The 22,365-nt window shown below is 44.7% G+C and overlaps 1 protein-coding gene across 1 annotated transcript in view; it reads right to left on the bottom strand.

The window, feature by feature from the left end:
* Positions 1-22,365, bottom strand: part of GPC3 (glypican 3) — a 422,702-nt gene that overhangs the window by 112,647 nt on the left and 287,690 nt on the right. The window contains exon 5 of the mRNA XM_081794176.1: positions 17,268-17,393. Coding sequence (XP_081650302.1) covers positions 17,268-17,393 — 126 coding nt within the window. The remainder of the gene's footprint in view (positions 1-17,267; positions 17,394-22,365) is intronic.

Below are 22,365 nucleotides of genomic sequence, written 5' to 3'. Positions count from 1 at the left end.
TCTCCAATATCGGAAACGAAGGGCCACTCCGACAACATCTCAGGCCACCCACCCGCACCCCTGCCGCCCCAGAGATGCCTGGAGGAGTCAAATGAAGAGTTCACTGCTGTCCTAAGGACAACAATTATACCCTGGGGCTCCTTTTGACGCACTTTCGCTTTGGTCTGTTTGGGAACCGTCAGAGAAGCAACTGGAAATTCCCAGCCTTCGTGGTGGCGGCGTTACGGTATTCCTCCTCCTTTCAGACTCCCTCCCCGTCCAATATCCTTGTCATGGGATCTCATAGCCTGCTAGGGCTAGAAGGAGCTTTTGAGGCCGTTCTGTCCGACCCCTTCATTTTATAAATGAAAGAAAAAGGTGAAGGGCAGTGACTCGCCCAAGGTTGCAACCTAGGACCCAGGCTGGACTTCCAGAACAGGGCTGAGAGGGCCTCTTCTTACGTGGGCTCCAAAGCTCCATAGGGGATACACAGGCAACGGCTTTACTACAGGAGCTATGTGTGTAGAGGAGATTGAATGGAGGGCTAGCCTCAGATGGTCATCCCCTTTCTCCCAGGGGATGTCACTTTATAGCCTTGAGTGGCTCTGAGAGCTGAGAAGCCGGGTAGGAAAGGCAGGAAACGCATTGCTATGTTAGCTGGTTCGGCCCCGGGGAGAGCCCAAGGAAAGCACAGGATTTAGCAGCACAAGCCAGGGAAAAGCTGGACACAACACCCGCTCCGGGTCTGCTGGACTGGACAGAAAAGCAAGTGTACATCAGGATTTCCATCAAAAGCAGAAAGAAGGAAGGAGAGCTTTGGTCCCATGAAGGGGAGAAGCCAGGCGTTTGCTGGACAGGGCAGTGTAGGGGGTAGAAGGGCACAGACTACCTGAGTTTTAGATCCCAACTCCCTAGTGCTGTGGCTTTGGGTTAGTTACTTAACCCCATCAGTAAAATGAGGGCAATGGGAACGTCCCGCTCCAAAGGCTAATGTGAGGATAACTCAGTTAACGCACACAAGGGTGCTGAGTGCAGTGCCTGGCACGTGGGAAGCACCATAGAAATGCTATGATTATCACGACCCACCTCTGTTGTTTCAGTCCTACCTTCTGAAGTCGTGCTACGACCGTAGGAGTTGGAGGTGAGGGAAGAGAGATGTGATCGAAATGTCTCGGGGAGGAAATGGTGAGAAAAGGTCAAAAGTGCGGGCAGAGACACCAGCAGACTCGGTGAGCGGCAACGCTCCCAGCCCGCCTCTGGCCCTCCGACGGAAGCTCCCTACAACCGCGCCTCTCTTCCAGATTTGGTGGCTGTTAGAGGCATAGCTGACAGCGGGTGACCAACCGTCTTGCTCTGCCTGAGACTGACGACTCAGAACCTCCCGTGCCCAACAGGGGACGTTCTCAGGGAAACTGGGTCAAGTTGATCCCCGTGGGGGCCACATGGTGTTTGCTACTCGGGATTACTATTTGTTATGGCCAGACCAGCCGCCATCCGTGGGCATTTGGAAAAGCTGGGTTATCCAGAAGCCACGTGTAGTGATATTTGAAAGTGTATTTATTTATTTTGAGAGCGAGCGCACACACGCACACGTACGCAAGCGAGCAGGGGAGGGGCAGAGAGAGGAGAGACGGAATCCCAGGCAGGCCACGAGATCATGACCTGAGCCAAAGTCGAGAGTTGGACGCCTAACCGACTGAACCACCCAGGCGCCTAAAATGTGTGGTGATTTAAAAAAAAAAAATGTTTAGTGTTTATTTTTATTTCTGAGAGAGAGAGAGAGTATAAGCGGGAAAGAGACAGAGAGAGAGAGAGGGAGACACAGAATCCAAAGCAGGCTCCAGGCTCCGAGCGGTCAGCACCGAGCCCAACACGGAGCTCGAATTCACGAACAGCAAGATCATGACCTGAGTTGAAGTCAGACGCCCGACCGACTGAGCCACCCAGGTGCCCTGTATAGTGATTTTTAATGGGACTTTCCTCAAGGTCTATGAAGTGAGGGAAAAAGTGTTTCTTAAGTAAATGGATTTCACCAGGGGAACGTTAGCCAATTTGAGGATGATGGTCTTTAGCAGGACATTCACCCAGAATAGCCTCATTACCACTGGTTCTTATTTGTTGATTCTCTGATGCAGGCTTTCTCCAAGCTCTGTTCCCAGTGCTGTTATTACATGTGTTTGAAAGTAATAAAACTACATTTATTGCAAAATGGTCTGTCACTCGGACTTTTTATTAATTTAAACTGATGCTACCAACCCCTCAAAGTATTGCCTTATCCAGGGCCAACCGGTTTATTTAGCACCATGGATGGACTTGTTTAAAAATAGAATTTGTGGGGGGCGCCCCGGTGGCTCAGTCTTAAGCTTCCGACTTCGGCACAGGTCATGATCTCACAGTTTGTGACTTCGAGCCCCGCGTTGGGCTCTGTGCTGACAGCTCAGAGCCCGGAGCCTGCTTTGGATTCTGTGTCTCCCTCTCTCTGTCCCTTCCCCGCTTATAATCTGTCTCTCTCTCTCTCTCTCTCAAAAATAAGCAAACATGAAAAATTTTTAAAAATAAAAATAGAATTTGTGGGGAATAGGTGGATTTTCTTAAAGAAAAAAATCAAAAATAGTATCTCTGGAAAGATGCATAGAGAGAAATACTCAGGAAGCTGCTAAAGCGTTTATAAAGAGAGCTCACCCGGTAATTGTTAATTAGCCGGCACACAGTTCCATTTATTCAGGGCAGAACTTCCCTCCATATCTGATCTACTTTTCTACATTAATACCTAGTCAATGCAGGGCACTTTATAATTTTCAAAGATATTTCAAATGCATTTTGTCATTGGAGGTTTGCGGCAACACTTAGGTAATAAAGAGGAGGAATTAATGTCCCCATTTCACAGGAGAAGAAAACAGAACACAGAGTTGAAGCAACCTGTCCAAAGGCACACAGTGATACCACGGGGAAGCTAGATCTGGTCCTCACGTTTGTTTAGCCACAAGTACGTTTGTCCATTCATCCACCGAATTCATTGTGGATGGAGACGTTACTCTACGCCACGTACAGCTAGCCAATGAGGATATTCAGGCAGAAGACGGAACTAGCAGAAAAAGACACATGTGAAAGCTCCTAATACAGGGGAACTGGGGATATGCTAGAGGAACACCTAGGTGCTGAGGGGTCCATAACCCAGACTAGAACGTGGGGCAGGAGGATTCGGGCTCTTCAGAAGACATGCCGTTGAGTTAAAGATAGGTAGGGGTAGGGGCGCCTGGGCGGCTCAGTTGGTGGAGTGTCGGACTTTGGCTCAGGTCATGATCTCACGGTTCGTGGGTTCGAGCCCCGCGTCGGGCTCCGTGCTGACAGCTCGGAGCCTGGAGTCTGCTTCGGATTCTGTGTCTCCCCCTCTCTCTCTCCCCCTCCCCTGCTTGTACTCTTGTCTGTCTGTCTCTCTCTCTCTCTCAAAAATAAATAAGCATTAAAAGAAAATTAAAGATAGGTAGGGGTAAGCCAGTCCAACAGCCCTTTTTCTGGCCCCTTCTGGAATGGTCCCTGTCCTAATCCTCCCTAATCGTATTTGGAGATAAAGTTTTCAGCCTGAGTTGTTGTGTAGCACCACACGCTACATGTCCCTCCAATCCAAAGCTGATGTGCCCCAACCTCAGGTGAGGACAGGTTAGTCTGGCTCCTGTTGGAACAGAGATTCATCCTGGTTCGGGCCTGAAGCTGTGCCCAGAAGCAAGAAGAGGGATGAAATGAGCAAATGAGCGGCTCAAACTAGGCAAGGGTTCATGGTTTGGGTGGTTTTTAAGATCATCTGGCATGGAGGTCACTAAAATATGAGAGGGCAAAGAGTAGAAAGTTCCACATGACACAGGAGCTACAAATTAAAAGGTTTCCTTCACGGGGAAATGAAACTTCATCATAAGGGCGACCAGCCCAAGGATCAAAGCCACGCTCACGTAAAAGAATAAAATTCACTGGCTTGAGAAATTGGGAAATCACGACCGATTTTAATGATCTCTCTCCTTTTCCAAAAAGGTTAAGCCAAGGGTGACAAAAAGGACATTAGAGCCTTGGGCACCTCGACTTGACCTGGAACTAGACCCGTCCTGCTTTCTAGTGTAAGTCATCGAGGACGATTCCCTGTGTTAATTACAATTAAGAAATCCTAGGAGAAGCTCTTTAAACCACCTTTGCTCTAAAATGCAGTACGAAGGGTGGAAGGCCAGCCCAGTGCCTATGCTTAGCTGCAGTGACTTTCACTTGCTCCCCAGTGGACTCACATGCCCACCAACTAGGACCAAGGTGCTGCAACCAAACGTGCACCAACTGGGACCAAAGATGGAGTGTTTTGTTTGTTTGCTTTTGCAGGAAGGAGAGGAAATAAATTAAAAATAAGAGCGAGTGGGTGAAGCTGTCCTCCTGAAGAATTAAGAAGTGGGTCATTGAACAGAGCTGAAATGAGGCTTGGCTGCATCTACCTTCTGGGGAAGAACTGTGAGGGCCTCTTCACAGGCTTCTTTTATTGAACAACAGCAACCCTAGTTACCACTTTTTTGAGTTTATTTATTTTGAGAGAGAACGAGAGCACAAGTGGGGGAGGGCGCAGAGAGAGAGGGAGAGAGAGAATCCCAAGCAAGCCCTGTGCTGTCATCATAGAGCCCCAGAGGCGGGGCTCGAACCCACGAACCGTGAGATCATGACCTCAGCCGAAATGAAGTCAGACGCTCAGCCGACTGAGCCACCCAGGTGCCCCGTGGCTACCATTTCTTGAGGGCCTACTGTGTTCCAGGCGCTATGCTCTGCATTTCACAATCTCTCTGAATTCTCTCCGCCGTCTATTAAGGTAGAAATCATCACTTGCATTGCACAGATGGGGAAACAGGGACTCAGGGAAGAGAAAAAGCTAGTGCATACTAGACCAGAAATTCAAACCGTGGCTCGCTGATCCCAAAGGTAGGGGCTGAAACACGACTCCGCTGTGTCTTATGATTGCCATGTCATGTTGAGATTTGCCTCCGTGTACTTTTTGTTAACCCCCAACTGTTTGGCTGTATGTCTATCGGTGAAAGTCATCGAAAACTCCAACGATAGTTTTGCCCTTGCTTAAGCAGAGGAGGAAAGGACAAAACCTGGAGAGCTGAGTTTCTTTCAAAGGAGCCGCCAAGAGCTCGTACCCTGGGGGAAGAACCGGGGCCACAGGCAGTAAAGAAGTGGCACCTGCCCGACATTTCCTGTGCCATGCAGGGGAGAAGAGTCACTACCACCATGGGGCGCCTGGCTGGCTCAGTCGGTTAAGCGTCCGACTTCAGCTCAGGCCATGATCTCACCGTTCGTGGGTTCGAGTCCCGCATCGCGCTCGGTGCTGACAGCTCAGAGCCCAGTGTCTCTCTCTCTCTCTCTCTCTCTGCCCCTTCACTGCTCACGCTCTCTCTCTCTCTCAAAAATAAATAAACATTAAAAAAAATCACTACCACCATGACATTTACAACAACAAGGGAGTCGGAGCGGGCGAAGGGCAGGCCCGCTGGTGGGAGGCTCCCAATCAAGGCTTCCCTGACAGACCTTTCCCTGTCCTTCACACAAGCAAGTCTCAAGAGTCTGTTTTCTTTGATACTTAGTGACTGACTACCAGCAGTAGCCCTCCTGGGTCAGAGTAATTGGGTGAAAATGTTTTGGGTGTGTTTCAGGTGTTTGTGGAGGTCAGAAGCTTTATTCTTTTTAAGTTTATTTTGAGAGAGAGAGCGTGAGCAGGGGAGGGGCAGAGAAAGAGAGGGAAAGACAGATTCCCAAGCAGGCTCTGAGCTGTCAGCACGTGAGCCCAACGTGGGCTCGAACTCACACACTGTGAGATCACGACCTGGGCCGAAATCAAGAGCTGGATGCTTAACCTACTGGGCCAACGTGCCCCAAGGTCAGAAGCATTCTGATGCAGTGACACAGGAATTGTGTTTAAAAAATTTTTTTTAATGTTTATTTTTTAGAGAGAGAAAGACAGTGTGTGTGGGGGGGGAGGGGTGCAGAGAGTGGGAGACACAGAATCTGAAGCAGGCTCCAGGCTCTGAACTGTCAGCACAGAGCCCGACACGGGGCTCGAACCCACAGACCGTGAGATCATGACCTGAGCCGAAGTCGGACACTTAACCGACTGAGCCACCCAGGCACCCCGACACTGGAATTGTTAAAGGAGATTGCCCAACTGCCTTCTCAGGAACAGGTCAGGGGACTCATCCTGCCCAGCAGCCTTGTTTCAATCAATTCTCCACCTACCTTACATGTTCTCTGGGAGGTGAACATAAAGTAATGACAGATTTCAAATTCCTAAACATCTACCACTACGTATACAGCCCAAACTGTGTCGTGTCCATCAGTGACTGTGACATTACTTGAAACATTTCTGGAACTCCTCTTTGGAAATCCCATTTGAGGCCGATCACAGTGTCACAAGAAACGAACAGCCCCATTATTTCACCTTCTTGTTCCAAAGGGACCCCACATGATATGAACAGGCTCGATCAGCTACCCCATTCAACCGTTTGGTTCCAAAAGACTTGTAGATATTTTCCTCCAAATCCAGTTTACCCTTACAGGAGGAGTGGCCTACACTTCTTCACCCTTGCTCTGGACATTTATTTATCTGGCCTGCTAGGCCAAACTATAATGACGTGGTAACATCAGCAACAGCTATCGTGTGTATTCAGTGCCTGCGTGCTAGAACACATCTCCACGACAATGCTGTAAAGTATCATCCCCATCTGACAAATCAGGTAACAGAATTTGATGTCCAATGACCTGCCCGAAGCACGGAGTGTCTGAACGGAGATGAAAATCTCCATCTGCATCATTCTAAAGACTGCACTCTTCCCAAGATGCACCTGTCACCTGACTCCTGTTTGCTAACCTCTCAGGGTCGTTTTACCATAATCCTCAGCCTGCACCACTGAAGATCAGCTGGCTGAGAACCAGCAACCGACAGGCCCCAAAGGCTGGCCATATGCCCTCAAGGTTTTTCCCAAAGAAGATGTAGAAAAAGGTTTTGAGGACTGGCGGCATCCATATAATCAGTCTGTGACCTACCAGTGCACTTGCTTTGAAGGAGGAAATGATATTTAGAGTGTAGAAACTCTGGTATGTTAAATGAGTAATTTCTTAAAGGCAGCTATAGTCCTTCATGGACACATCTCCTAAGCTTTCTGGGCTATAAGAGCTCTGGTGCTCTGAGCCATGATCATAAGATGAGGCTGGTCTTGCCCACCATCAGAATCACATTTCGAAGGGCAATTGGGAGATGGTATTTATTTGTTGAGGATATGGGCATCCTGAGACTGGCCCTGAAGGGCCCCAAACGTTCTCTATATAATGAACTGATCCGATTGAGCACAGGAAGGGCTGGCCTAAGTACTAATAGGACACAATCTGTTTATAGTAATAAGCCATGGGTCTTTAACAGGTGGTTATGGACATCAATACTGAGCCATGAAAATATGTCCTGGTACTTCAGACATGAGAGTAGTCAGGTGCAGCCCATCCCGGATCCCAGACGTGGTACACCATGTTAAGCTGTCAGTCTGTGGGATAAGCTGGGTTTTTCTCACTCAATTCTGAAGGCAGAGCGACTATAGGCGACACCATAATCTTAAGGGATAAGTGTCACGTAGTGCCATAGAGTAGGTCCTGAAAAATACCTGTCACTAAACACTACTTTTGAGATAAAGCTATGATGAAAAATATGCCAATCTAAGCTCTCAGAGGGATTATTACACGGAGGTACACTCCAAACTCATCTAATGTCTTACCTTACCGGGATTTTAAAAAGTCTTCAGCTGCCATAAATACTTCATGCTCTACCAAATCAAGTCCTCCTCTACATGATCCAGTTTTCCTTCAAAGCCTCTCCATGAATAATCTGGACTTACCTGAAGCGAGGTAGGAGATGCGAACTGCCATGCTAGCAAGCAGTAGGGTGCTTCAGTACCTTCATTCTAGGGCATGCACTCAGGCTAACTAACATAGCAGTTCCCCAAATCAGAAAGAACCGAGCGTATGTTTCCGCTTCCAGGAAAACTAAAGCAAAAATGAAATCCAAAAATGTCTGCGGGGGACCAAGACCTGTAGGGCTAGGCAAACATTCTCTCCTCTCGCCAGTAAGCAGAGCTTCCTGTGGGGCAGGGGCCAAAGGAAGAACTAGCCACAGAAAGAAAAGAGCTGGGATGCAGAAGACGATGCTGAAGTTTCTAATCCCCAAACCATCACGACAGGGGCCACTAAGAAGAACCACCGGGCCTTGACTTTGGCATGATTTTAGTCTGCCCTATGCCTAAACAAACTTCCGATCAAATGACTTCAGGACATGAATCAATGCCCTTGAATATTATGTCCACGATCCACTGTTTACTTTTTTCTTCCTGTGCCCCCTTCCTTTTGGCTCTGTAGTCTGTCTCGTATATTTCCTTCCCCGTTGGTACTTCCATTGGCTGTGCCATATTTAAAGTTGTATGGGGGCTCCTGGCTGGCTCTGTCAGTGGAGCATGTGACTCTTGATCTTGGGGTTGTCAGTTTGGCCCCATGGTGGGTGTAGAGATTACTTTAAAAAAAAAAAAACAAAAATCTTTGGGGGGGCTGGCCGGCTCGGTCAGTGGAGTGTGTGGCTCTTGATCTCGGGGTTGTGAGTTCGAGCCCTATGCTGGGTGTAGAGATTATGTAAAAATAAAATCTTTAAGGAAGAGAAAAAGTTGTACGTGCACTGCCCTGAGCCATTAGGAGGAAAGTCACCACCTAAACCTAAAACACAAACAAGCAAAACCCAAATAACAAATAACCTATTTTAGCACGAGAGCATGGGAGCTATAGACAACAACTGGTGTATATCACTAGCTTGTTTGGATGTGACTTCAATGAGCTGTGCATGCGTACATGTGCGTCTGAAAATGTATACACTGTTGCCTGTAGGTCTTATCTTCACTTAATTCCTTCACCGTCAAACGGAAGATTGTGAAGTTCTTCCCATTTTGTTATGTACACCAAATGAAAGACGTGTTAGTGCTAGAAATTGGTCCCTTTCCACCAAAGTCCTCAAAACAGAGGGTTTTTTTTTAAATGTTTTTATTTATTTATCTTGAGAGAGAGAGAGACAGAGAGAGCATGAGCAGGGTCTCAGCAGGGGCTGAGGGAGAGAGAGGAAGAAGACAATCCCAAGCAGGCTTCACACTGTCAGTGCAGAGACTGATGCGGGGCTCGAACTCATGAACTGTCACATCATGACCTGAGCCGAAATCGAGAATCAGAGGCTTAACCGACTGAGCCACTCAGGCGCCCCTACATAGTGTTCTTAAAATAAATGCATTAGCATTCCCCTTTCTCTGCATCCTTGCCAACATCTGTTGGTGGGAATGCACAGTGGTGTAGTCACTCTGAAAAAAAGTACGGAGGTTCTTCAAAAAGTTAAAAATAGAACTACCCTAAAACCAAGCAATTTCACTACTAGGTGTCTATCCAAAGGATACAAAAATGCTGATTCGGAGGAGCACATGCACCCCAATGTTTCTTTTTTAATTTTTTAATGTTTATTTATTTTTGAGAAACAGAGACAGCATGAGTGGGGGAGGGGCAGAGAGAGAGAGGGAGACCCAGAATATGAAGCAGGCTCCAGGCTCTGAGCTGTCAGCACAGAGCCCGACGCGGGGCTCGAACTCACAAGCCTTGAGGTCATGACCTGAGCCGAAGTCGGACGCTCAACCGACTGAGCCACCCAGGTGCCCTGCACCCCAATGTTTATAGCTGCGCTATCAACAATAGCCAAACTATGAAAACAGCCCAAACGTCCATTGACAAATGGATAAAAATGTGGTATATATAGAGATCTATATCTATATCTATATCTGTATCTGTATCTAGATAGAACTTCACCATCTTCAGTTTGATGGTAAAGGAAAGAAGTGAAGATAAGACCCATAGGCCACAGATTGTGTGTGTGTGTGTGTGTGTGTGTGTGTGTGTGTGTATGTATTGTGTCTGTATATATATTTATATATAATGGACTACTACTAGGCAATGAGAAAGAATGAAATCTTCCCATTTGCAATGTGGATGGAACTAGAGTGCATTATGCTAAGCAAAATAAGTCAGAGAAAGACACATATCATATTTCACTCATACGTGGAATTTGAGAAACACAACAGATGAACATAGGGGAAGGGAAGGAAAAATAAGATAAAAACAGGGAGGGAGGCAGACCATAAGAGACTCTTAAATGTAGAGAACTGAGGGTTTCTGTAGGGGAGGTGGGTGGGGGGATGGTTAAATGGGTCACGGCATTAAGGAGGGCACTTGTTGGGATGAGCACTGGGTATCATATGTAAGGATCACTGGGTTCTACTCCTAAAGCTAAGACTACACACTGTATGATAACTAACTTGAATTTAAATAAAAGAATAAAATAAAATAAAATAAAATAAAATAAAATAAAATAAAATAAAATAAAATAAAGTAAAATAAAATAACTGCATTATGGGAATGTCTGGTTGGCCCAGTCAATTGGGTGTCTGACTCTTGATTTCGGCTCAGGTCATCATGTTACGGTTTATGGGATTGAGCCCTGTATCGGGCTCTACACTTACAGTGTGGGGCCTGCTTGGGATTTTCTCTCTCCCTCTCTCCCAGCCCCTCCCCTGCTCACACATGCTCTCTCTCTCAAAAAATAAAATAAACTTAAAAATTAAGTAGCTTATGAAAACAATCAACTATTTTCCCTCACCTTTCCTAGATTATAGGGACCAAAAGAAGATATTTTTTGCTCTCATTTTTAAAATTATATTGCATATGTCAGGAATTGGGTGTTAAGGGATGATCTCATGCTCACTCCCACTGATTGATATGCCACAGTCTATCCATCCAACCCAGTAGAAGAGAGAGAAAAATAGTCTCCTTACCCTACTTGTCTGCAATAGGTTTTGAGATAGGAACAAAAATCCTTGAAAACTAAAACGATTGCTTTGTATATTCCTGCTTTGGCCTTTCCAATTAAGCAGAGTAATTCTAAAGAGGCATTATGAACATGGGAAGACTTGTCTGATCAGTGGAAATAAGCGTGCGTTACACACATGGTGTGTGTGTGTGTGTGTGTGTGTGTGTGTACTTTCTCAGGTGAAATGCGAGGTAAGATCACAGAGGAGGGAGAGGAGGCACCCTCAGTGAAATCTGCCCCTGCACATCTCAGGGAGTATATTCTCTAATGCCAGGTGCCTCACGTATTCCACTGAGAGAGTCCCAGAGTCATCCTGAGCAAACACAAAATAGATACTGATTTGCTTTGTGCAGAAGTGGCTATGTGGAACTGCCAAGAAGATAACAGCAATTTTCAGGAGCTGACCTGGATCCAGGCCCAACCAGTCCAGCAACATGACAAGGAGCAAGACCAGCCAGGACTGAATCACAAAGGGGGCTAAGGTGTCATGCCACAAAGTACAAGTCCTTACATATACAGAACTGATAAGCCTCAAAATCGCTAGGGACGCATAAAACCCTCTGGGAGGTGTGCTGATGGTAGGAGAAGCTACTTGACCACACACATACGGCTGAGAGAAAAACACTCGGGAGAATGACTGCAAAGGGGTGTAAAGAGGAGAGGTGAAGGAGAGGCTAGCATTTAGGTGGTGGTCCAAGATGATGGCGCTGGGAGACCTGAAGGTTTGGCTGCCCTGTCCTCAAGGTCAAGGGTGAGCCGTGCGGAATCCAGAGGTGGTGAGAGAAGCCTGATAGAGCTCAGGGTTCACGTGAAAATGGGTGGAAAACTGATGACAGTGGATAAACAAAATGTGCCATATCCAGACAGTGCAATATTATTTGGCCATAAAAAGGACTTAAGTACTGATACATGCTACATTGTGGATGAACCCTAAAAACATTATGCTAAGTAAATGAGTCTATTCATATGGAACATCCAGAATAGGTAAATCCATAGAGACAGAAAGCGGACTGTTGGTTGGTTGCCATGGGCTGGGGGAAGCGGGGAATGGAGAATGACTGCTAATGAGGACAAGCTCTCTCTTTGGAGCGATGCAAAGGTCTTAAAACTAGACAGAGGTGGTGATTATACAACATCATGGATGTACGAAATGCCACTGAATTGTATACCTTACACAGGTTAATTTTATGTTATGTGAATTTCACCTCAATTACACACACGCGATCAATAAATAAGGAGGGGCAGAGCCTCTGTTTTGACACCGCTGAGGGGAACTCTCCCTGGACTGCTTCTCGTTAGGCTGTAAACTCCTCAGCAGCAGCAGGCACTGGATTCTACTTATCACTATGCCCCACGGGGCCCAGTGTATGAGAAGTGCTCAGTCTTTGTTGCATGAACCTGAGCGATCAGATGCTAAATGTACAGACGACATCGCATTTTTTTCAAACTAGCAGTTTTTGAACACGTGTAAGTTTAAGTAGCTCCTGTTACACTAATTTAAAGACAAACTTGATTAAACAGTACAGTGGGGCTTACCTTCCAGAGGGTATCAAACCATCCGGAAGAAGAATGAAAATTTTAGTCCGTGATCCAGATATTTAGCCTCACAGTTCTCAAAGGGTGTGTGACGATGTATTTACTACGCTGCTTACTCTTCATACAGGTATTTTCAGCACCAGTGCAGGCAGAGCCTACGTTTACCTGTTAAGCCCAGGGTTAACGTACTCCCATGGGATCCTTTATGCTTCTCTTGGTCCCAGGGATTCTCTAACTGAAATTCTCCGTAGTTTGACAGAGGCAGTTGTACGAAAGCTCTGCCTATACGACACATGGTAACTCAGATCGAAAGCGCGTACCCTCACATGAGCCAAGTTCACTAATTCCAAGATTTCTCTGCTAAATCCCAGACTCCAATGTTTACCTCAAGCCAAGATGGGGGGCGGGGTGGGTTGTGGTGGGGAGGTCACGAGGACAAATGGCAGCTTTATGTGGTACTCCGTCACACTAGATCTGTGGAGACATTCTCTTCGTTCATGTTTTAATTGATTAGTTTCATAAGAGCCAACAATTGAAAGGATGTGAAATATGACCATATTTAGAGAAACAGTGGTTTGAACTCTTTAAAAGTTGAGTGGTCTATATGTACATGGGTAGAAGGAGGGTATAAATAGCTTGACAACCCAGCTGACATGGATATTGATCCATATTTTCTTTAATATCAATATGTTCCTTTTAATCAGGTGTCTCCACTGACAAGTCTCATTTCCCTTCAGGATCCTTGATTTTCATACATCTTCTTGACTGAGAGTAAAATACTTTGAAAGGAATATAAACCCAACCTGTAACTCTAACAAGGTTACAACTGATTTGGCCATATGAAGTGGCAACTGTTACTTAAGACTGAACGAAATGAGAAATTCAAAGAAAAGCTCTGGAAAGACATTTTACTATCGATGAGATGTGCAGTGTGAAGTTAATCTTTATAAATGGTACAAATGGAGGGCACACATGTCCTCAGGCTACAGAACTCTGTACTACTAAATGTATATCCTTGAGTAATTTTTTTTTTTTTTAAATCTAGTTTGACACTATTCCCTAGTCCAATCATCGCATTAGGTCAGTAATTTAAGTATAGGTTAATTATAACCTGAGGTTACTAACCAAGAGTTACTTCCTGGATTATATTACCCTTCTATCTGCAGATATGTTTGATTTCCTTACTTCCTTTCTCCCTCCCTCCCTCCCTCTCGACCTTCCTTCCTTCCTTCCTTCCTTCCTTCCTTCCTTCTTGCCCTCCCTCCCTAGATACCACCTATCAACAATAAAATTTGTTTTGAAACAACAGACTTTTCAGAAGGGGTTTGGAATAATAGCTTTTCTCGATACTATTTGTTTTATGTTATTATTTTGTTTGATACCATGAGATATTTAAAGCTAGCAAATTAAACAAAAACTACTTCAGTTAACAGAGTTCTTTTAATGGTGCAAACATCCATTTCACTAATTTTTAGGCTCGTTCAAATTTAGCAGGCTTTGGATTCCATCATTTGAGAGAAGAGGACTTTCTTGATTCTCGGGAAACATCCTTCATGAAAGTATACTGTGCATGAAGTAGTTTCTATGAGCAAAATTCAATTTAAAAAAATCTCACCGCAGGGGTACCTGGGTGGTTCAAGCGGTTAAGCGGCAGACTCTTGATCTCAGCTGAGGTCATGATCTTGCAGTTCGTAAGATCGAGCCCACCACGAGGCTCCATGCTGACAGTGTGCGGAGCCTGCTTCTGATTCTCTTTCCGCCCCTCCCCTGCTGATGTTCACTCTCTCTCAAAATGAATAAATGAACTTAGAAACATTTTTTTTTAAATCCCACCAGGGCACCTGGGTGGCTTCATTGGTCGAGCATCTGCATCTGACTCTTGCTTTCAACTCAGGTCATGAGCTCACGGTCATGGCACTGAGCCCCACGTTGGGCTCTGTGCTAAGCGTGGAGCCTGCTTGGGACTCCCTCCCTCTCTCTCTCTCTCTCTCTCTCTCTCTCTCTGCCCCTGACCTGCCTATGCGTGCTTGCTCTGTCTCTCTCCCTCAAAATAAATAAAAGAAACTTTGGGAAAAAAATACCACTAATTCAAAAAACACAGGCCTGGGAAGAAATTCTTTTGAATTAACTAAAACTGGATCATCTGATTTTGTTTTTCTTAAAGAGCAATAGGAGATACATCCATCAGGATTACAACATTTGGCCTTAAACAAACACAACAATAGAGAAACAGTATTAGCACCTGATATATAGTAGGTGCTCAAATATTTGTTAAATGAGTAAATAAATGAATACATTAACAAATAAATGTACTGTCAATTAAAATTTCTTCTTTAAGAACAGACCATGGTTAGGGGTGCCTGGGTGGCTTAGTCAGTTAAGCATCTGACTTGATTTTGGTTTAGGTCACGATCTCACCATTTGTGAGATCAAGCCCTGCACTGGGCTCTGTGCTGTCAGAGCAGAGCCTGGAGCCTGCTTCGGATTCTGTGTCTCCTTCTCTCTCTGCCCCTCTCCGGCTCTTGCTCTCTCTCTCTCTCTCTCAAAAATAAATAAATATTGGGGCGCCCGGGTGGCTCAGTTGGTTAAGCCTCTGACTTCGGCTCAGGTCATGATCTCACAGTTTGTGAGTTCGAGCCCCACGTCAGGCTCTGTGCTGACAGCTCAGGGCCTGGAGCCTGCTTCAGATTCTGGGTCTCCCTCTCTCTCTGCCCCACCCCCACTTGCACTCTGTCTCTCAAAATGAATAAACATTAAAAAAGTTTTTTTCAATAAATATTTTAAAAATAAAAAAAACCAGACCATAGTTAGAAGATATGCTGCTTAAAACAAATTAGTATTCAGGAATTGTTCATTTTTACCCTATTAGCATACCAGTGGGTAAGTCACTGGGATGGTTTCTCATGAAGCTTATGTAAGAACCACATATTTGACCTGTGGGCATTTTCTTTTTTTTAAAGATTATATTGTTTATACCTGTTTTAAAGCATCTGCTTTTTATAAAGCCAAATACCAATGGCTTTTCTCTGACACTTTAAAAAAATATGTCATAGCAGTTAAGTACATTTTCATGATTCTACTTAGAACCTGATGAGCTTTTAGGATGATAAATATGCACGATTTCTCCAGAGTGGAGTGGATGCGTGGGGCCATTAGTCCCTGTAGCCCGATTCACGTTTGCTGGAGGCAAGTCGATCTCCCTGCAAGTTCAATGACTCATCCAGGGTGGCATGCAACTTCAGTCTCATTAGCGCCTCATTCTCACTGTCCCAGGTCAGTAACACGGCTTAGTTGAGAAATAAGCGGGTTTTCAGGCATGTGCTTGGGAAGAGGAGAGGTGGAGGGGGAAGGGAGAAAGGGAGAAGGAACAGAAGAAACCTGGATTGGGCTTCTGGTATGTGCCAGCCGGCTAGGGACTTTACATTCATGACCTCACCTAATAGTTATAACAGCCCTGCGAGATGCCCTTCCCTTATGGAGGAGGACCTTGGGACTGTCTAGGTTAAGTGACTCACCCAAGGCCCCACGCGGTGAGTAGCGGGACAGAGATACAGACCCAAGTTCATCTGGCTCCAAAGCCTTCCTCTGTCCGTTACATTACATGGCTAATTCATTAGCCATTGAGCATCATGACCTGTCCTGATGTTGGTCCCCACTAGACTATAAGCTCCTCAAAGCAAGTAACTTGCCTGTCTTCACCCTCATATCCCTAGCACTAACTTGGTGCCTAACCCACAGGATCTCAAAACATAAATGTATGAATGAATGAATGAATGAATGAGAAAAAAACCCCACAGACTGCCAGAGCAGAAGGGCTCTAATCCAACCACCTCACTTTTTAGACGGGGAAACCAAGGTTCAGAGAGATTAAGTCACTTGCCCTAGATTAAGCAACTCTTTAGTAAAAGATTCAGAACCCGAGTTCAAGTATCTTCTGTATTCCCCCTTACAAGATGCTGCCACTTGGGACAGGTTTGGAAGCGTGTTCGTCAGCTCCACATGGTTTCCTAAGCATTCTCCCCCTCCTAATTTCGTCCCTTAATCCCAAACTGTTCCTTACACATGCGAAGCAAGGGAGGTTAGGAATGCCACGAGCCCACTGGAACGAAAGCTTCGCCGGGACAGGAAATTTTGCCTGGCTTGTTCACTTCAACATGACTGGCGCTTAGAAGGTGCTCAGTAAATATTTGCTGAATAAATATTCTTTCCTTTCCAGCGATGAGCAAATTCTTCATAGATGACAGATGTTAGCACAGATTCTATTAACACTCGGTGATCAACCATTTCAGCAAAACTGCTTCATGAAATGGCACTCCTCTTTCCCTCCCTATTCTTCTTTCCTCCGTCTTCGTCTATAAAGTGGGGGAAATAATGGCATTCATTCCAGAGGACTGGTGTAAGGATACAAAGAGTTAATACAGACAAGCACTTAGCATGGCGCTTCATATGCTGTTAACTCTCACTAAATGATAGCCATTGGTATGTATGTGATTTCCTCAAACCCCTTAAACAAGGGTCCACATAATGAGGCGATGCAATAAGCCAAAGTTGTTTTATGCTGCACACCTTGTAAAATGTCCCTGAATGCACAGTTCTCTACATGCTTCCAAGTTTGTAAATTCTGTAAGGGCTCTAGGTTACAGACAGCATCTGGCATGTCACAGATGCTCACGTGTATGTTTTTCCTAGAAGTTTTCTTCTGTAATTAATGAAGGCAGAGAGAACACGTAACTAACCTTGAGATGAACATATAATGATTCTTTCCCAAGTTCTGCTATATTTAACATTCAAAAAAGAGTACCTCTCCACGAGTTCTTGTCCATTCCAGCAAAGAGTGTCGTTTTCAGCCACAGGACTGTGGCTGCAGACGTAGCCAGGCAAAGCACTATAGAAGCTGATGAAAGATTTCAACTTCTGAATTAGTTCCCTGAAAGAAAAAGAAAACATCTGTGCATAAGAGGCAAGTAAACCCAGTATGAGAAAAGTTTAATTTCCTTATCAGCATGACAGAAAGGCTCTGCCAGGCTGATTAGAGCCATAAATGATTTTAAAAGACATTCTAGGCTACAAGGCCACAATTTAGTTTTAAAAAAAAAAATCAATAAAATGATATTAGGGAAAAAAAAAGTTGTTTGCCATATAAGGTGCCTCTCCTATCAGAAGGATGATTTAATTCCAACGTTCATTTTCTGGCACGTTCAGCTTCCATTGTTTGTTCAGAATGCTGTTACCTACATTCTCAAAGGTGCTGATTACAAAGCACACTGGAGCACTACATATCTTTCGGTTTCTGGGTGTAATTGAGTGCATTGATTGTAATTTACAATGCTATTACCCTAGAGATGGCCCCTTTCCATGCAGGCTCGGGCTAACAGTTGCAGATCACAATTGCAGGGTGCTCAGAGCACTGTAGGCGCTATGAAATTCTCCTGACAATATAGTCAGAGAAACTCACATCTGCTAGAGGAGGAAGGTTTCTTTGTTCTTTGTGTGTATATTGTGGTGCCCATGGGTGTGGGGGGGAGATAGGAGGGAGTGAATCCTGGTATGTTTTATTTATTTGCTTTGGCTTTTATTTTAAATATAAGACAAATTGTGTGTGTGTGTGTGTGTGTGCGTGTGTGTGTGTGTGAGAAAGAGACAGAGAGAGAGAGAGAGAGACAGGGAGGAGGAGGAGGAGAGAGTGAGCACATTATATATGCAAATATGTATCAATACACATACTCACATTACCCAGCAAAATTTCTGGCCTATTATTTTGTTTCAGATGTACAGGGACACACAAAATAAGGCGCTACAGACTGGAGAGAAGTGGATACGTTTATAAAGAAATATTAAAATATCTATACAATAGATGTCCGCTGGTAAACAAACAAAAATAAAATACTCCTTATTTTTCTAAAGCAGTGTTGTTGGTAGAAAGGAAGTTAAAGCATTCTTCGTAATCAAGGCTATCTTAAGTCTCTACTAAGTTTTTGGAGACTCTGGCCAGGGAATTTGCTGGCAGTGGAGTAATTATTCAATACTGTCTCCAGGCTAAGAATGGACTGGCCTGATATACAGGCCTCTGGAGGAGCCAGAGGCCTGAATCTCATTTGGACACTGGTGGGAGTCCTGAGCCCAGAAATGCCTTCTGGGGCTTGCTCTCCGATCTCGCCAAAAGAGGAAGACTGGTGGAAATTATTTTCTTGCATTTTTCCACTTTGCTACTATAAAACGATTCATTTCAACTGATGATTTGGAAGAGAGAGCATGCTTATAGCACTCAGCACATCTTCACAAAGGCTAGGGGCACGGTAAAGCCAGGGTGATGGAAAGAACAGTGCGAGAAAGGGTACTGGGATATATAAAACTTCTGATACCCCAACAGTTGCCTCCTGCTATGCTCAAACCCCCTCACAGCCTACTTCTGGGCACTGAACTCCATCACCTTCCAAAGTGAAGAGGCTCAATACAGGGCTCTGAAAATAAAAGTCAACATTATAGTTTCTAACAGGAAAAAGATGGGTTCAATTAACGCTAATAGGAGAGATGCTCTGTTTTACAAGGTAATAATACAGTTCCCAAGAGTGGAAACTGAAAGACTAAAGGCTGAGGCTGAGTAATCCCCCCCACTCCATGAGGAAATGGAATATGGTCATTAGTCTACGGGGGGGGGGGGGGTGCGGGTGACGGCCTGCTCTTTAATGAAAGAGTTTCCTTTAGGCCTCCTCCTACCTCCAAACTCTCTCTGAGATAGCACATGGGAAGAAAAATTGAATTCATGGCAAAGCCTTCCAATTGAACTTCCCTAGAAGTTTAAAAAAAAAAAAAAAGGCTCTGAGCTTCTCCCCGCCCCTGAACCCTCACAGTTTCCCTGGATGATCATAAAGGTCACTGGCAAGTTGGAGAAGATTCACAGAGGGTCTGCCTAAATGTCAAGGGGATAAGGGGCTGCCATAAACATAAGACCTCCCACTTTCCAATGGAAGGATATTACTCGGTGGGGTCGAGATAAATGTCTATGAAAACCGCAAAGAATGTGAATAATGTGAACACAGTCTGGGTCATCAAATTCTAGAACTCAGGGGAATCTCTTTGAAACTTGAGCAAGGTAACTTGGGGACATAAAAGGCCATCCCATGTCATAGAGTACTCGTTACTGCCACAGGACATGCAGGATGGACCTAGGAAGAGACTGTGTTTTAAAAACTTGCTTGTGACTTAGTTATTTTGAATTTAGAGCACAGTTTCATTTAGTGACCGTGCTATAATGCTGGTTGTATTCTCAGAGCTATCCTGTAAAACCTGTTAGGAGTGGTAGGTAAGAGCACTGATTTTGGAGTCTGGCCCACATGAGTGTCGAATGCCAGCTACTCCCTTACTTACTTAGCAGTGAGACGTTAAGCAGATTCTAAACTCCTCTGGGGCTTAGTTTCCTTAACTGTAAAATGAAGCTAATGATAGGCTGGTATGATGACTACTTGGGACAATGCATGTAAAGGGTGTAGCATAGGACCTGGCACAAAGTAATCCCCCCATAACATTAATTGCTGCCAATATTACCATTACTATAAGCCTGTAGAATATAAATATTTAATGAAATATATATTATATTCCAGAAAGTATGCAAGGTAATTAAGATATTTTTCGCCTTCCAGATAACTATTTTTTTTATATGCACAAGATGAATAAATCCTTCATCTTTTGAGGTGGTTATTAATAAGCATAACCATGTTCTCTCCCCAAATATTTTTCCTGGGATTCTTCTTCAACGACCAACTGGCTATTGGGCTGGGTAAACCCCTGGACTAATCTGGGATAGCAGTTTGAATGGTCTTTGCCTGGTAAGATGAAGTCAAGTTAAACATCAATTAATCCTCAGGCAATGCAAATCAAAGCCACAGTGAGATATCACTTCACACCCACTAGGATGACTACATTAAAAAGGACAATAAAATAAAATAAAATAAAATAAAATAAAATAAAAAGGAGCGCAAGTGCTGGTGAAGATGTGGAGAAATTGGAACCCTCATATCGTGGGTGGGAATGCAAAATGGTGCCGCTGCTGTGGAAAACAGTTTGGTGGCTCCTCACAAAGTCAAGTACAGGAGTTACCATATGACCCAGCAATTCCGCTCCTAGGCGTATACCCCAAAGAACTACAAATGAGTGCTCAAAGAAGTACATGTATATGCATGCTTATAGCAGTACTATTAGCGACAGCCAAAAGGCAGAACAAGACAGGGGTCCATCAACCGATGAATGGATAAACAAATACACAGTCCATACAATGGAATATTATTTGGCTTTCAAGAGGAATAAAGTATTCATATATGCTGCAACATGGGGGAACCTCGAAAACATTATGCTAAGCGCGATAAGCCAATCATGGAAGACCGCGTATTATAGGATTCCATTTACATGAAATGTCTAGCATAGGCAAATCTATGGAGACAGAAGGTAGATTAGTGGTTGCTTCTTAGGGTTGGTGTGGGGAGATGAGGAGGGTTGAAGAATGATAGCTAAAGGGCACGGGACTTCTTTTTGAGGTGCTGAAAATGTTTTAAAGTTGATTGTGGATTGTGGTGAGGGTTGTACAACTCTGTGACTATACTAAAAACAGTTGAATTATATACTTTAAATGGATGAACTGTATGTTATCCCAGCTTTATTGAGATATAACCCCCCAAAAAGGGTTGAGAAGAGGTGAGCTACATCTCAGAGGAAGAGAGGCTTATCTCCTAGGAGGAGCAATGCCCACTGGGGCAATGGAAGGAGCCAGATGTGCATGGGCATGAACTAAGAGCATGAGTGAGGAGGGAGAAAAGAAATTTGCAGGAGCTGTAAACAATGGTTAAAATCTATTTCTTCCTTCATTTTTAAAAATAAGGCCTGTTGGTGGGGCACCTGGGTGGCTCAGTCGGTTACTCATCTAACTCTTTTTTTTTTTAATTTTTATTTATTCTTGAGAGAGAGAGAGAGTGGAGGAGGGGCAGAGAGAGAGAGAGAGAGAGAGAGAGAGAGAGAAGGAGAAGGAGACACAGAATCCGAAGCAGGCTCCAGGTTCTGAGCTGTGAGCACAGAGCCCAAGCAGGGCTCAAACCCACGAACCATGAGATCATGACCTGAGTCGAAGTCAGATGCGTAACCGACTGAGCCACCCAGGCGCCCCTGCATCTAACTCTTGGTTTCAGCTCAGGTCATGATCTCACCATTCATGTGCTCGAGCCCCGTGTCGGGCTCTACGCTGACGGTGCAGAGCCTGCTTGGGATTCTCTCTGTCCTCTCTCTTTGCCCCTCCCCCACTCTCTCTCTCAAAATAAATAAATAAACATTAAAAAAATAAGGTCTATTGGTTTTCTTTCTCATTGTAAAAGACATATGCTCACTATGGACAATTTAGAAAATACAGAAAGATAAAAGGAAAAAACAATCCTATTCGTAGTCTTACCAGCCACAGATAATCACTACTAATATTTGGATGTATTTCCTTCTAGACTTGTCTCTCCAGTAAAGTTTCATGCTTTTTTTCCCTAAAACTGTTCTTTTTTTAAAAAAAAAATTAAGATTATTTATTTTCAGAGAGAAGGAGAGAGCATGAGCAGGGGAGGGGCTGAGAGAGAGAGAAAGACAGAATCCCAAGCAGGCTCCATGCTGCCAGTGCAGAGTACGACGTGGGGCTCGAACTCATGAACTGTGAGATCATGACCTGAGCTGAGATCAAGAGTTGGATGCTTAACTGACTGCACCACTCATGCACCCCACCGTAAAACCTACTCTTGATAGACTTGTTCGCAGATTTCTTTTTGGTTCTTGGTGTGTACTATTCACACTAGAATCCATGGTGCATTTGATTAGAAAACAATCTGAGAGGGGCACCTGGGTGGCTTAGTCGGTTAAGCGTCCGACTTCAGCTC

The sequence above is a fragment of the Panthera onca genome, chromosome X (genome assembly GCF_046562875.1).
Source record: "Panthera onca isolate mPanOnc1 chromosome X, mPanOnc1 haplotype 2, whole genome shotgun sequence".
Classification (NCBI taxonomy): Eukaryota; Metazoa; Chordata; class Mammalia; order Carnivora; family Felidae; genus Panthera; species Panthera onca.
The sequence above is the reverse complement of the archived record's forward strand: the minus strand, read 5'-3'. Positions and strand labels throughout refer to the sequence as shown.